The sequence below is a fragment of the Zootoca vivipara genome, chromosome 12, assembly GCF_965207765.1.
Source record: "Zootoca vivipara chromosome 12, rZooViv2.hap1.1, whole genome shotgun sequence".
NCBI classification, from domain to species: domain Eukaryota; kingdom Metazoa; phylum Chordata; class Lepidosauria; order Squamata; family Lacertidae; genus Zootoca; species Zootoca vivipara.
In genome coordinates this window covers 35,772,959-35,789,352 of record NC_142595.1, presented here as the reverse complement: position 1 = coordinate 35,789,352, position 16,394 = coordinate 35,772,959, and the positions used below count along the sequence as shown (strand labels likewise).

The 16,394-nt window shown below is 45.8% G+C and overlaps 1 protein-coding gene across 3 annotated transcripts in view; it reads left to right on the top strand.

The window, feature by feature from the left end:
- PPP1R12C (protein phosphatase 1 regulatory subunit 12C) overlaps positions 1 to 16,394 on the top strand; it is a 39,208-nt gene that overhangs the window by 2,396 nt on the left and 20,418 nt on the right. For all 3 annotated transcript variants that reach the window (XM_088656361.1, XM_088656362.1, XM_035134590.3), the window contains exons 2-5: positions 12,669 to 12,799; positions 13,331 to 13,449; positions 14,230 to 14,389; positions 15,294 to 15,438. In XM_088656361.1, coding sequence (XP_088512487.1) covers positions 12,669 to 12,799; positions 13,331 to 13,449; positions 14,230 to 14,389; positions 15,294 to 15,438 — 555 coding nt within the window. The remainder of the gene's footprint in view (positions 1 to 12,668; positions 12,800 to 13,330; positions 13,450 to 14,229; positions 14,390 to 15,293; positions 15,439 to 16,394) is intronic.

Below are 16,394 nucleotides of genomic sequence, written 5' to 3'. Positions count from 1 at the left end.
GCTGAGTGTAGTTGGACATGCTTTTGGGACTTCAATAATCTGATTTCTGCAAGTTTAAGGAACTGCTGGGTGAGATACCATGGTCAGAAATTCTCAAAAAGAAGTGAGTCCAAGGTGGATGGGGGTGAAATATTGAAGGCACATGTGCAGACAATTCCAGCAAGAAAGAAATGTAACTAAAGAAATGGGTGGGACTGCATAAGGAGTTTACTGATGAGCTGAGATTTAAGAAGGGCATGTACAATACAGTATAAGAAATGGAAGGAAGGAGAAGTCTCAATGGAGGAGTACAGTATACACAAGTAGCCAACAGTTGCAGGGTGAATGTCAGGTGGGCCCAAGCTCAGAATCAGCTCCGGCTTTCATGAGACATTGAAAATAATAATAAAAATGTTTGTTCAGCTGTTTTCAAAACAAGAGGAAGAACAAGCAAGTGGTAGGTCCTTTGCATGAGAAATGCTGTTGAGTGGCAAAGAGAAGATGGAACTGCTCAACACCTACTTTGCTTCTGTCTTCATCCAAAAATAAAGCAGTGCCCAACCTGGTAATGGCAGAATAAATAATTACAGGTAACCAGGGGAATGACTGCACGCAAGCCTTTATCCTGTGCTTGACACTGTAAATCAGCCTTTGCCAAATATTGTGCCCTGTATCTGTTTTTGGAAGGCACCAGGTTATGCCTCTGAATACCAATTGCTGGGAATTGGCAGGTGGACTGAGTGTCTAGCTTGCAGGCTTCCCATGGGGGCATATGGTTCGCCACTGTGAGAGCAGGATGGTGGACTAGGACAATTGGCCTGATTCACCAGGCTCATATTATGTTGAGGTTAGCAGAATATCCTGTATGAACGCTTCGTGGTTTATGAATGGTTTGGTCGCACCCAACGACCAAACCATGGTGTGGTCAACCAGATGTTTGCTTTGGTGTCATGCCTTCCCTCCTTCCCCTTGTATTTCTCCCCATCGCTACTTGGTCCAGCCGAAATGTATTTGCCATTTTCAGACGAAATGGCAAGCCATGCTGTGCCTGAACCAGGAAGGGAGGGAGGGAATTTTAACTGCGGGGAGACAGTGCGAGTCCAAGGCACAGTTCCAGTGTGTTAACTGAGCCTTGTGTATGCTCAGAAGTAAATCCCACTGTGCTCATTGGGACTTACTCCCTAGTAAGCTTGTTTCAAGATTGCAGCCTGAGTCTTGATGTTATTCTGTTGGCTGGGTGGATGCATTATGCCCCCCCCCTCCTTGCAGCTCCCACCGAATTTATCATCCACAAAGTGTGCACATTATAGCTATGTGTGGAAGATCAGTTATGCCTGAAACAAATTTCCCTTTCCTGGGTTTCTCATTAGGAGGCTCTGGGAGTGCTGTCCCCTTCCATGCTCTTCTCCCGCCCCACAGACACACTCCTGGGTAATTTTCCATTACTTCATTTTCTAGATGCTGCTTGGCTCCTTGCCCTGGTCCCCATCCTCCCGCCATCTCCAAACACCAGTCTGTCAAACTCTGGCAGAGCGGGTGGTGGTGAAAGGAATGAGTCCTGGTCTAGGGAGAAGATGCAGCTTCTGCCCATGTGAGGGGTTCTACCTTAGGATTTAGAACTAATCATGGGGGAAGCCGTCAGCAAATGGGTTGCTAAGCCTTTCAGAAATGGTTTTGATTTGGAGCAGATCTCCAAGCCACAGAGCATGATGGAGGCACTTAACATACTAAGATTTCCACAGGTGGCTTTGGGGAGATTGGCCTCACTTAATCCTGCTGCAAAATAGAAATACAGTATGGAGATGTGATAGAAGTGAGTTGAGATGTGAGGGTTCTGAAGCACTTTGAAGATTGAAAGTTTGTGCATCCCACAGTTATGGAATTGCGGGGGCTGAAATTGGCTTCCTTTTAAAAACACACACAAATGAAACTTTCTAGTCTTTAACATTGTGAAATTTCAGAAACCAGTGGGAAGTTTGGGGAGGGTTTCCTGTGGTGTTGGAGTAGTTCTTCAGTATTCTTTTTTTATAGCTCTTCGCCTCTCTCCATGACCAGCTTGAAGCAAGATAAGTGATGTACTACGTGCAAACCTGTTTATTTTCCGTCAATTTCATTTATACAGTTTGAGGAATCCACATTTTCCTGGGAGCAGGATTTGGGTTAACTTTGCATTGAAACTTTTTCTTAATAGCAAACTCTTGAGTAATCACTGTGTGGAATCTTTTATTTCAAAAAGAGCTTGTGTGTTGTAGTCTAGTGGTTAGAGTGCCTGACTAGGACCTGGAAGCCCTGAGATCAAATCCCCACTTCGTCATGAAGCTCGCCTTGGGCCTGTCATTCTCTCCCAGTGGTAAAGGACGAAGGGGCAGGGAGGACAGCATTCATCTTATACTTAAGGGCGCTCTCTTCATTGACCATTCAGTTCCCAGGCATGTTTAGTGCAGGGCTGGGGAATGTGCAGTCCCTCCAGTGTCGTTGGACTCTAACTCCCATCAGTCTCAGCTAGTGTGGACAGTGGTCTGGCATGATGGGAATTGGAGTCCAAGAACATCTGGAGGGCCACAGGTTCCCTATTCTTCTTCTAGAAGCTTCATATGGCCATCCGTATTTATGGTCAGCTGACATCCAGTTGGCCCCCACAACAGAAGCATTTGCATGAAAGCGAAACATGTTTTTTTATTTGTCCAGGCTTTGGGGTCATAGGTGGCAGTGATTTTAGTAAGGTGGCAGTGGTTTCCGTATGATGGCATTACGGGTAGTTGTCACTGCTGAGCTTAGTCAAAGTTGCTGCGATCCTTTGGTTTTTAATTAATGGCTTTAACGTTGCATTCTTACTGTGTGCATGAACCAATGCAGCAGCCCATAAACTGAACAGGTCCTAAACAACCGTTTAGGTCAGGCATCCCCAAACTTCGGCCCTCCAGATGTTTTGGACTACAATCCCCATCATCCCTGACCACTGGTCCTGTTAGCTAGGGATCATGGGAGTTGTAGGCCAAAACATCTGGAGGGCCGCAGTTTGGGGATGCCTGGTTTAGGTTGTTAGCCAGAGGCGGAGCATAAAACCAACTGACTATCAAACAATCAAATAAAAGGCCATAGGTAGGGTTTATCTGTAAGTTTAATAATGCCTGGCTGGAGAATGTGGCACCCATGGCCCCACTGAACTGTGTTCGTTTTCTAAGCTGAACCGAGAGTCTTGTCTTCTAGCTGCCTCCCACTTGGCCTCTTGTTTCTTTGCAGACCCGTGAGTCCTCCGCTCGCCTTACGTTCCCAGAGCTATCATTGTGCCTGTCCTCACTGCTGGGTTGTGCCTCTGATACTCCTCTGGCTTCTGGCCAGGGCAGAATTTGGAACGGCCCAAACTTATTCTACCACGTTCTGAGAACGGCAGGGAGCATGGTGGATTTTGAAGCCTGTTTCTGCAACGTGGTTTCCCTGGATTTTGGAAAGGAAAAAAATAAGCCTGGGAGTTGGATGCAGGACCAGTTTCCAAGGTGTAGCCATAAATAGGCAGCACGGCGGGCAGGCATGGGATTCTTAAGTTTTTTGTTTTGTTTATTTATCTTATGTTCCGCTCAGAAGAGGGAATGGGAAAGGAGAAGAGAACAAGGGCAGGAGACTCTTCTTCATTGCAGACCTGCCATGGGTTAGATAGCTGGCTTTCACTCAGGCTAGTAGATGTCAAGGAATAAATCTCTAAATGGGTCGCAGGAACTAAAAAAAAAAGATATAAAAGGTGCTTCATGAATAAACACAACAAATTTAAATGTAAAATGAATATGGATAGATGTGCACACATGAATGATGGCCACTGTCTCATAACAATGACAACGATTTCTCCAAACACCTCATCTGGTTAAGACAATATCTCCTGGGTTGCATCCTGTTTCATACCTCGCCAGAACAAAAATGGAGAATTTTTCACAGATGGCCACTGTAGAGCCCCATATGGCCTCTTGTTTGATTTTTCAAAATTATGTAAATCTTGCTCATTTGGTATAGCTCTGCCACAAGTGCTTAATTGTCTTCTAAGTGCTTAGAAATGAGAGAGTGTCAGATTAGGTTTTCCCTAAGCAGAATCATCGGTGAAAATGCAGAGAGAGGCTAATGCATTCAGATATACCAACAATATAATCAAAATTCAGAAGACCCTATACATCTTATGCCATAGAGGGCTTTTCATCAGGGGACTATTTGCATATTTAGATTCTAAATATAAATATTTCCCTGACGAAGGGCTTTTTGGAAGGTACAGTTTTTGGAACAAACAAGTTTAAATAAAAGTCAGCTCCCCTCTGAATTCCAAAGAATGTACCTTCTAAATATACACGGTTCCCTTGACTTTTCTCAGGTGGGGGCTGCTGCTGAGAGGAGAGACTTGAGGTGTGGCAGAGACTTGGCCACAGTTTACCTCTCATGGTTCCAGTGGGGTTAAAGTGGAGGTGCAGAGCTTGGGAAGGAGGATTCCTGAACTCATTGTGAAGAAGCAGGGCCTAACAAGGAGAAATGTAGCTCTTTCGCAGCACAGTCAGTCAGGGAATGTTTCCGAAGAGCTTCAGCCAACACCAGCCGGTCTCTCTTGTTTGTGGAAAATGAAATCTTTGCATTCCAGGCAGTGGCTATTAATATCAGTGCTCGGCTGGTTGGGTGAAACAGTCGGCATCTTTCTCCGTGCCTAGTAACTCCTTCCCTAGTTGAACCCAGGCTGCGGGCAAGGATGACGGCATGGGGTCTCCTTTGTCCCAAAGCCCATGCAATGGAGAGTGGGAGCAGGGAGAAATTCCAGTGCATCCCTTTCTTCAGGGGGATCCAGTCCTAAGTCAGAGTGGGTACAGTTTGAACCAGGGTTCACCCAAACACAGCCTTGGAGCCCAATTTGAACACAGTGATTAAACACAGTGATTATTATCCTGGAAAAATGGCTTGAGAATTTTAAATGCAACAGGCTAGATCAAGGGTAAGGTAAAAAGGTAAAGGACCCCTGACAGTTAAGTCCAGTCGCAGACGACTCTGGGGTTGCGGTGCTCATCTCACTTTACAAGCCGAGGAAGCCAGCGTTTGTCTGCAGAAAGTTTTTCCAGGTCATGTGGCCAGCATGACTAAGCCGCTTCTGGCGCAACAGAACACCGAAACCAGAGCAGCGCACGGAAACACCGTTTACCTTCCCGCCGGAGCGGTACCTATTTATCTGCTTGCACTTTTTTGAGTGCTTTCAAACTGCTAGGTTGGCAGGAGCTGGGACCGAGCAACAGGAGCTCACCCCGTCGCGGGGATTCGAACTGGCAACCTTCTGATTGGCAAGCCCAAGACACTCAGTGGTTTAGACCACAGCGCCACCCGTGTCCCAGATCAAGGGTAGTCGACCTGATAACTGCCCAGTATTGCTGGACTACAGCTGCCATCATCCCTGACCATTGACTATCCTGGCTGGGACTGATGGGAGTTGGAGTCCAACAACTTCTGGAGAGGACTACATTAGCTGACTTTAAGCTAGATTGTGTGATTTGATTCTTATGTTTCTTTTCTTTCTCACACTAGCAAATGCAGACTGTCAGGGAGGGACCGTTTCTCTTTTCTTTTAACTGCTCTATTGGTTTTAAAACTGTATAACACAAAGAGTCAATAGATGTTAAAGACAAAGTAAAAATAAACATTCATTCCATAGTTGATACTTGTTGTGTACATCAATTTGCGATTAGATTCAGCATGACCTCCGATCTCCCTATTGTGTTCCCAAATTGCATTCTTTAGTTACGCACTTAACTTGTATCTTCTCTACGTTATTCTAATTACTTTAAATTTATAAAGTTGTCCTATTATACGCAGAAACTCAATCAAGACCTGCCAACGGATTGATATTTTGGCAGTGTTCTTTTAGGTAGACTCTGTACCCGGTTTCCCCAAAAATAAGACATACCCATAAAATAAGCCGTAGCAGGATTTCTAAGCATTTGCACAATATAAGCCATACCCCAGGCATCCCCAAACTGCGGCCCTCCAGATGTTTTGACCTACAACTTCCATGATCCCTAGCTAATAGGACCAGTGGTCGGGGAAGATGGGAATTGTAGTCCAAAACATCTGGAGGGCCGAAGTTTGGGGATGCCTGCCATACTCCAAAAATAAGACATAGTGATAGGCGCAGTTCTGGAGGGCACCAAGGAAGAGGTGAGGCTGGGTGTGTAATAAAAATAAGATATCCCCTGAAAATAAGCCATAGTGTGTCGTCTTGAGGAAAAAGAAATATAAGACAGTGTCTTATTTTCGGGAAAACACAGTATATATCCCATTCGCTGGTAAATTTTTCACCTGTAACGTCTTGTAGCCTTGCTGATAGTCTCACTAGTTAAGCATACTCTCTCAAATAATTTTGCCAGTCTAATTTGGTTGGGAAAACTTCTCCCTTCCAGCCTTTTGCGATTAGAATTCTGGCAGCTGCTGTGGCATACATGAAAACTCTCCTGAACTTCTTTGAGATTTCGTTACCCGTAATTCCTGGCAGGAAGGCCTTGTGCTTTTTAGGGAAAGAGCATTTTAGACATTTTCTTAAGTTCGTTATAGATCAGGCATGTCCGAAGTCTGCTTTGGGGACTTAATCCGGCCCCTGAGGCAGTTTATTTCCTGGGGTAAAATCCCCCCAAAAGCTCAACAACTTTGGTCGGCCCTCTACCGTGTTTCTCATATTATAAGACACGTCTTATATTTATTTTTTCCTCAAAAAAACACACTATGGCTTATTTTCAAGGGATGTCTTATTTTTTTCCTCCTCCTGCCGCAGGCGGCATTGCTGCTGCGCCTATCACTATGTCTTATTTTCGGGGTATGGCTTATATTCCTTGAATGCTTAAAAATCCTGCTATGGCTTATTTTATGGGTATGTCTTAAAATATGAGAAACAGGGTACAGTGGAACCTCGGTTTATGAACACCTCGGTTTATGAATTTTCGGTTTATGAACGCCGCAGACCCATCTGGAACGGATTAATTCACTTTCCATTACTTTTAATGGGAAAGTTCGCTTCAGTTTATGAACAGACTTCCGGAACCAATTACACCCATGTTTCAGTTTATGAACGCTTCAGTTTAAGTACTTCGCGGACCTGTCTGGAACGGATTAATCCACTTTCCATTACTTTCAATGGAAAAGTTCGCTTCAGTTTATGAACGGTTACTCCGCGGACCGTCTGGAACGGATTAATCCACTTTCCATTACTTTCAATGGGAAAGTTCGCTTCAGTTTATGAACGCTTCAGTTTATGAACAGACTTCCGGAACCAATTGTGTTCATAAACCGAGGTACCACTGTACACATGTTCACTTCATCAAATCTGGCCCTCTTTGGAAAAAGTTTGAGCACCCCAGATCATTTCCTAACACTCTCTGATCTTTTTACAGTTCCACCACATGTGGATCAATGTGCCTTCCGCCTCAGGGAGGGACCATTTCTCATTGGGTAGAGCACATGTGTTACCTGCATATCCGATCTTCAGTTAAGGGATCAGATGGCGGGAGAAGCCTTACTCTGACTAGGATCCTAGAGAGCTGCTGTTAATCAGGGTAGTTGTTGTAGGTTAAGATGGTTAAACCAACTCTCTCCAAAGAACCTGGGAGTCTTTTCTCCCTAATACTCTTCTGAGAGGACTCTGATCTCCCAAGTTCTCCATGCTTTCATTCACTTGGTGTTTCTCTTTTTTTGAAAATAACTCAAGATGACATGACCCAAATTCTTACTTCAAGGCTGCTCGATACGATACACCCACATAACTGTCGCTTGTTGCCTGAACCAGTTTTATTCTGCGTGGTCTCTTGACTGCAAATCCAAAGCCTGTTATTAAAGGCAGATGAAATCTTAGCAGAAGCTGCTGTCTTCAGTTCTGACGTCTTTTGTGTTGGAAGCAGAAAAGTAGCACAGCTGCATATTCCTGGCACTCGAAAAGACATCAAAGGCTCTTTGGTCCAAATTCTTTTCCTTTAACAACCCCCCCCCCAAAAAAAATATACATAAACTAGGGCTCAAAAGAGGTTGCAGGTTTCTGTGACACTTTTTTTTTTGAGGAATCCTGCAACACATCTGCGGTTTGGCATAGAATGTAGATCCGTGAGAATCTGAATTTAATCTTTTTGTTGTTGTTAAAAAAAGAAAAGCTAGTTACCCCTTTGCATTTTTAGGTGGATGTAATGCAGCTCCCCTTTGCACATAATGCCACCAAATTATGGTTGACGCTACACAAAAAAGCATTGTTTGTGCACTCCCTAATGTATTGTTTCATTTCACTCCAGTTCCCCAGTTAAGAGTGCAGCCCAGTTGATGTTGTATCTGATCCAAGGCAAACTCTGGTTCACTGTTGCATCCAAACCAGCAAACTGTGGCTTTCAAATGCAGTTTAGAGGGCATGTACAAACCACAGTTTGAGCCAAGACAAACTGTGGTGTAACAGCAAAACATGGTTTGGCATCTGGATCAAACACACTGCCCTTATGGAGTGTGATGTGAGTAGGGAAGCTATGGTCCTCCTTTGGTCTTATCCATCTGCTCATGTGATATATCTCATTTCATTTTGCCTCGCCTACACCAGGGGACTTGTGCCGCCTAATGAGTGGAGCTGAGACACATTTTTCAAGAACTGGCGGCTCCTAACTTGTGCTAAACTGGAAGTCAAATGACCAACCACTCCCCTGTGCAACTTGTATAAAATACATCAAAACATTCTAAGCGGAGCTCATGTTGCATAGAGACCAAGAGACTTAAGCTATGAATCAGAAACTGCCTGGTTCGAATCTTGCATCTTGCATGAGCTTACTAGGTGGCCCCTCTCTATCTCAGCCTCAGTTCATCCATCTGTAACATGGGGCATTGTAATAAACTTGCCTTGTCATAGGCAATGCACACGAACTGCTTTGAACTCTTGAAAGTGCTATGCCCATGTTTCCTGTTGTTTTTATTGCATGGCTGGGAAAAGCCACATCTCAGCTGGGCTGAGATGAAGTTGCCTTCAAATGAGCAACCAAGTGACAAACAGCATCTGCTGCTTATCCACTGCCGCCCTAGCACTGTGATACATTTCCCAAGCCAGGGAAATGTAATGCCAGAGTTTTTGGTGCCTCCTGCAGCTTTCTCTCCCAACCCGTTAAGATTAGAAGGCAGAGAGAGAGCAAGAGAGCAGTAAATAGCAGCCACACTTTTTGTGCATTTGAGAAAGGGAAGGGGGTGCTTGCTGTGTCTGTGAAGTTTGGGGATGGGCTGCGTTGGCCTTTTCAGACCTGGTATGTGCATTTTAGCCAAACATGCGTTTTGGGGACCCTCTTCAGAATTTCTTATCAAGTCTTGCTGGTGGCTCTGCTATAGTTCCCCTTATCTGACTGCGTCCCATTAAGAGACCTGACCCACAGGTTGAAGCCCAATGATGTCTGCACCCAGGTTGTAAGTCCAGTTGAAGTTGAGCAGTGTAGGCAATCAAGTATTTAAAGGTTATTTTACCCATGTATGACCGTCCTCCTGGAATATTGAAAAGACCTGCTTCCTGTCCCTTTTATTCGGGGGGGGGGGGTCCTAGGACCCTCCAGATGTTGCCCAACTATGGCTCCTGTCATCCCCGAAGGGTAATTTCAGCAGAGATGAAAGCAGCAGCATCTGTTAAATTCCCCCTTCTGCAAGGCAGTTGTTGGTACAGGAGGTCTGCCCTCCTTTGCATCTGGTCACCATCCCTCTATCTGTCCTTTGGGGGGGGGAGCAAACAGAAGCACTCTTCCTCCCTTTTTAAAGAGATGGTGACTCGCTTATGGATCACGGCAACTGGGGTGGGAGTGGGGCCTGGACACCAAAGGATATTCTATCTACACTCTCCCCCGAATGTTCAGCTTACTAGCTGCCGCCACCTGTTTTTCTCATGAAAGTTTTTTGGGTGTGTTCACCTGTGGATAAGGAAAAGCATTAAGGCAGGATTCTCCCTGCCTGCTCAAGAAGTAGCTGGATTCTCCTGCCTGCCATTTGTGGTGGGGATGCTTGCAAAAGAATGCACAGGGTTAACTGGTCAGCATTGTGCCCTACACTATAAAATCAAATCATATTGTACCCCTAACACAGCTTAACTATTAACACATGAGGCTACCTGTATTTGTGCAAATGCCAGTGACTTTGTGGGCCATCTTGTCAGGCCTCCTGCCCAATGACAGCATCGTCTTTCCATCCATCCCCGTCCAGCCTCTCTTTGAAACCCTACATGGCCAGGAATTCATTGTGTGGCCTTCCTGAGCAGCTTGTTCCTGAGCTGCAATCCTCTTAATAGCATTAGGAAGCTTTTCTTGATGTTTACCTAAAACCTGCCTCCCTATCAGGATTTCTCCCCACCACCAATTGACATTGCATTTTGGAGCACTGAGCTGGTTCGGAGACTCTGCAGGCTCCCAGAATGGAGCTCACAGCTGCTTTTCTCCTGCCTTGTCTTTTTCGCTGCAGTGCCAAGGCTTAGTTTAGCGTGCCGTCCGAATTGGGACTACCGGTTAAGCTCTCTCTTCATGGTTTGTCCTTGGCTACAGCTTACGGTTTGCGAGGAAAGAGCTTAACCGTGAATTCCAGCTCAGGCGACATGCTAAGGCGAACCTTGGCTCGGCTTAGCACAGCAGTTGAAAAGACCAGGAAGGGGGAAAGCAGCTGCAAGCTCCTCTTCTGGAGCCCGTGCAAAGTTGCTAAACCAGGGTCTGGTGGAGAGTGTTGTGCGAATCAGGCTGTCAATAGAGGTGGGGCTTTTCCTGGGGGAAAAAAAATGAACTGGGAAGATTTTCTTATGCAAATTAGGATGGTTTGCATAGTATTTGCGTGTGTGTGATTTGCATCAGATTTTTTTCTGATGCCGAGATTAGATTTAGCGTTCTTATCTATCTTCTCTCTGGTAAACAAAGCTTTAGAAAAAGTATCCGCATGTTACTTTTTTGTCCTAATACAACACAAACATTTGACCTGGAGTATCTGAGGAGAAATTAAACCACATTTCTTGTGGTTTAAATGTGGTACCATGTAGCAATTTGTATTGCAATACAGTGCTTGTTTTTTAAAAAAAGCGATGGCAATCGGGTGTGCTTCCTATACATGGTTTGTTTAAATCTAAGAGGAAAACAAAAGTGCTGAAAACTAATAAATTTTTGGCAGCTGAAAGAACTTTGCAGGATATGCTCATTTTCATACTCACTAGGTATAATCACCTGGAAAACATTCAATGCAGCTTTGAAGCTGGCAAGCTTGCCTCGTATTTGTAGTTGGCACCCATTTACTGTTACCAATGAGTCCTATGAAAAGGAAGGATTTTTATTTATTTATTGGCAGAAAAGTAAAGCACTGGGGGAGGAATTTTGAAAAAAGAAATCTGCCCAAACCATTGACTATAAAATTCCCAGGCGGGTGGGGTGTTATTTGGCCTACCATGTGGCAAATAAAAAGCTCTGAAGGGGTTTGTGGCATTCACTGCCCTTCTGCTCAGGGGCTGCCAGCTTCAGTCATCGTCTGCATTGTATGGTGCTATGGGACATTTCCTTGTGGCACCAGGAAAGGAGGGCAAGGTGCTGAGTGGGGCAGGGGAGAACGATATGGAAGTGCTCTTTTTGCTCAGGGGAGCAAAGGTTCCTTAGGAACATGAGAAGCTGTGTTCCACCCTGAGGAAAAGATTTTGGGCATCATATTGAATATGATGCGTGGTTGAAATTATGGAATCAAACATTGAAGTTTACTGTATGCACTGCCTTGAAAGAAAATGTTTTGAAGATGATGTATAGATGGTATTTAACACCAGTAAAATTAGCTAATATGTATAGGATGAGTAGTAAAACATGCTGGAAATGTAAAGAGAAGGATGGTGAATTTTATCATATGTGGTGGACATGCGAAAAAATTAAAAGATTTTGGGAAATGATATATAACGAACTGAAAAAGATTCTTAAATACACTTTCCCCAAAAAACCTGAAGCCTTTCTATTAGGACTTGTAGGACATGAGATTGTGAAAGAGGATCAAGTATTATTTATGTATGCGACAACCGCGGCTAGAACTTTATTAGCCCAAAAATGGAAAACTCAGGAGTTACCGATGATTGGCAGACAAAAATGATGGACTATGCGGAATTAGCAAGACTGACTAGCGGGATCCGAAACCAGGGAGAGTCAAAGTTCTAAAAGGATTGGAGTAAATTTGTGGACTATATGGAAAAGAACTGTAGAAGTTTAAAGACACTCGCAGGAATGAAATAAATCCTACGAATTGACTTTAGATAGAAGGAACAAAGAAACTGTAAGACAGGAATGGACAAAAAAAAACGACTGGGGGGAGGGAGGGAAGTCAAAGCTCGGCAGAGCAAAGAGAATTGCAATAATTGAGAAGATGTTTAAAAGAAAATTTTTGTGTTTATTATGTTGTGTTTGTTGTTGTTTGTTTTGTTTTGTTATTTGTTAAATGTGTTTAATTGTAAAATTTAATAAAATGTCTTTTTTTAAAAAAAAAAAAGAGAAGCTGTGTTCCACCCACATCAAACCATTGGTCCATCTAGCTTTGTGTTGTCTACACTATGGTTTTTTAGTATTGAATCTGGGACCTTCTGTGTGCAGAGAACATGCTCTACCACTGAGCTTTGGCCCTGTTATGGAGGAGAGAGAAACGGGGAGCTGGGAGCTTCCTTGTGACAAGTTCTCTGTCTTTTCCAGGCCTGCATTGATGAGAACATGGAGGTGGTGGAATTTCTGGTGGCAAACGGAGCCGACGTGAACCAGGCTGACAACGAGGGCTGGACTCCGCTGCACGTTGCTGCTTCTTGCGGCTACATTGAGATTGCACAGTGAGTTTGGGGCTGCAGGGGAGGCGGCTTTCCAAAACCATGCCAGCTCACGGATCACTTTATTAGCCTTGCGGTAGATAAACGCCTTTTGCCTGAAGTTATGACAGTAATAAATCCGCAGGCCAGTCTTACAGTGCTTCTCACCTGGGGCTGAATGGTGGTCACATAACCTACGCCCTTCCCAACACAGGGTAGCCGGATGGAGAAGGGGACAGGGCTCCTGTCCAGATTAGTGGGTGCCAGTCATCATGCACACAACTATCTAAGGTGCAGGGGGAGGTTACGGAAGCCGAGGGCAACCTGGATTAGGCTTCATTTCTGAGTGGGTGGTCCTTTCTCCTCACTGCATTTGAAAGGGAGGGAGGCTTATTGTCGGCAATCAGGAGGCAAGGGCGCAAAGGATTCCAGCACTCAGCAACTGTCACCCCACGAGACAGGCTTGTGTGTGGCCTAATCCAGGATTGCAGGGGGGGCTGGTGGGGGTCTAAATGGGCCCATGGATCTGACCCTGGGCATCACTGTCTGGCCCAGATACCTCTTGGACCACGGTGCCAACATCGCTGCAGTGAACAGCGACGGGGACGTGCCATTGGACATTGCGGAGGCTGACAACATGGAGGCCTTACTGCGTTCGGAGATTGGGAAGAGAGGTAAGGAGAGATGTAGCTCTGCTTCCTCTAATGCTCTGTCCCTCTGTAGACCCTTTCAGGGCTTGGCCAGGCTTCTCCAACCAGCGCTCCAGGTTGCTGGGTTCCCCCCCCTCCTTAGGTGCTGCAGAAAGATTATAGAATCAACTTTTCAGGTTTTCATCCCCACACCCAAATGGATTAATTAAATGGATCCTGGTTTACACCACAGGGTTGTAATATATGGCCCATCACAATATTTTCAACTTGGATTATTTACTGCAGACAGAGCGAAACAACAACTTCCAAAATCTGGTAAGTTCTCTGGCTCTGGAACAGTTTAAAAATACAGTGTCGACCAAGAATATATTTGCACATATTTGTTTACTGTCCATAATTTATTCTGCATCGAAACCCAGTGAAGGTTAAGGATGGGGAACCTGGGACTCCCCAGATGTTGCCAGACTACAACTCCCATCATACCTGGCCATTGACCCATATTGCCTGGGGTTGATGGGAGTTGCAGTCCAGCCTCATCTGGAGGGCCACAGGTCCCCCATCCCTGAGCCGTATGTGTATGATGTAATTGTGCCCTCCACCCATAATTACACCATACACAAATTCCTCAAAACAATGATGGCTAGATGTTTAATTGGAAGAGGGAGGACTTTAAAAGTGTCCAGTTGCTAGGATTCCTCGGCAGCGTTAGGAGAAGACCTATTTCTTTGCAGCTCTCTGGTGCGGCTGCAGCTGTTCAAATTCATAGTTGTCGCCTTCTCGGCTCTCCCTTGACTCCTTTTTCAGGGGTAGATGTAGAAGTAGCCAAGCGAGAGGAGGAGGAGGTGATGCTTCGCGATGCACGCCAGTGGATGAACGGTGGGAAAATCTCCGACGAGCCGCACCCCAAAACAGGGGCCACGGCCCTCCACGTGGCAGCTGCCAAAGGCTACATTGAGGTCATGAGGTGAGAGCGTGGTCCTCGATTTCCCCCAGCCCTGAGGGACATGCATTCTGAGCACATAAAACCCTTTGATAAATCCCCTTTTGGAGCAGGAAATGGGATCGATCCTATGTCTCCCTCTCACAGTTTTAAGCTAGATGTCGAACACCATAGAAGCACGTAGGCTTACAAAATGGCTGCCGACGTCACACCTCAGGTTCCTATTTGCCTCAACAGGTTTGGGCACTTGCCATACCCACTCTCCCAGCCCAGGTGCTTAGTTGCGCCACTTCTTCTGGTCCTCCCCCCCCCCCCCTGTCCTCCATGCCTTGCCAAACATCCCCTGAGCAAAGGCGGGGCCTAGGGAAAAGCGTAGGCCAAGTCAGTGCCAGTCCCCACCCCAGCCTCCTGATGGTGACTCGGAGCCGATAAGAATCCAGGATATCAGCATCCTGCTCCCAGCCATCTTGCTTTGAGCATTTGGACCCCTCCCCTCAAAAAAGAAGAAAAGAAAGAGAGAGGTGACCCCAGGAGGTTTCCAGCAAGTTCCAGACACGCTGCTTCTCTAACTCACTCGCTCTTCCAAAACTCCTAGTCTCCTGTCCCCCCTTGTTCTTCCTTAACCTGCTCCCTGCCACGAGAACCTCCAATTCCTGGCCCTTAGTTATGCACACCTCGCAGAAGTGTTCGGGAGAATTCTTGTCCATGGGTAATTTGGGACTCTTGAGTTCTGTATCTCCCTTGGACCATTGTCATCCCCAGCCCTCACAGAAGACCCTGTAGCTCTTGTGTCCAGCACTGTCTTTGCTCTGTCCCACCCAGAGTCTGCCTTTCCCCTCTTTTGTCTATTAATATCTAGTTTTCCCATAAGGCACCCTGCTGCAGTCCAGGAAACCCCTGACCGCTGCTTTCTCTTGCCCCGTTGCAGGCTGCTCTTGCAAGCTGGATATGACCCCAATGTGCAGGACAAAGACGGCTGGGCTCCCTTGCATGCGGCAGCCCACTGGGGAGTGGAGGAGGCTTGCCGCCTCCTGGCAGAGCACTTCTGCGACATGGAGGCACTCAACAACGTGGTGAGAGCAAAGGAGGTGGCTGGGGTGTGTGTGTGTTGCAGAACCCAGGCTTCATTTCATGTGGCTCCAGTTGGAAGGGCCCACACAGCAGGGCTGGAGGGGACTTGGTGTTGCCCAAGGCATTGGAAAGGCCCTGCCAGTCAGAGTAGGTTGGCTGGGCTAAGTGGCCCAGCACTCGAGCCTGGTGTCAGGCAACTTCATACGTTTGCAACTATTCTTGGTGCAGGGGTGTTTCTAGCACAGCAAAATGAGGACCGTCACCAGATTTTAAGGAAATCTTAATGGACTAGTGTCAAAGCATTCCGATGGGTCAATTAATTCATTACATCTGTATACATTTTCTTTTGAATAAAAAAAATGGATCTGAAGGAGGGGGAAACATCAGGTTGTTTTTAGATGGTGCGTTTCTGTGTCACAGCCCATACCGTCGTGGACGAGGCTTGCTCTCTTTCACGAGGTGAAGGGAAAATGCCCTTTCTGAAATGCCATCTGCATTTTTTATAATTGTGTCCTAAACAGGTTTTTTAAAATAAAAAAAAATGTTGCTTCTTAAGGTTACAGAGGGTTTTGTTTGTGTTTTGTAAGAAGTAGATGATTATTCTGCGTTGTTCAATTCAAGGTTTAAAAAACCAAAACCCAAAGGGGGGAAGGAGATGTGGGAGGGTGGAATTCTAAATCTGCTGACTGCAGCCACAAATAGAAGCTTGTGGATCTTGCAAAACGCTGGAGGAAGGACAGAGACCTGGAAAGGCTTGACTTGGTTTTGGGGTACGACAGAGGAGAACGTCTTGAAATGGCTGTGGATGTTTCTCCATCTTAAAGGGTTCCCCCCCCCTTAAGCTGTGAAAGGGTGGTCCCTTATTTCTCGTTCCACTCCCCTCCAGATTATTTTCTGCAAGGGCTACCCCCTTGCTTAGACCCAGAAGCCCTCCATTTGTACCTACCTAGGTGGGTTT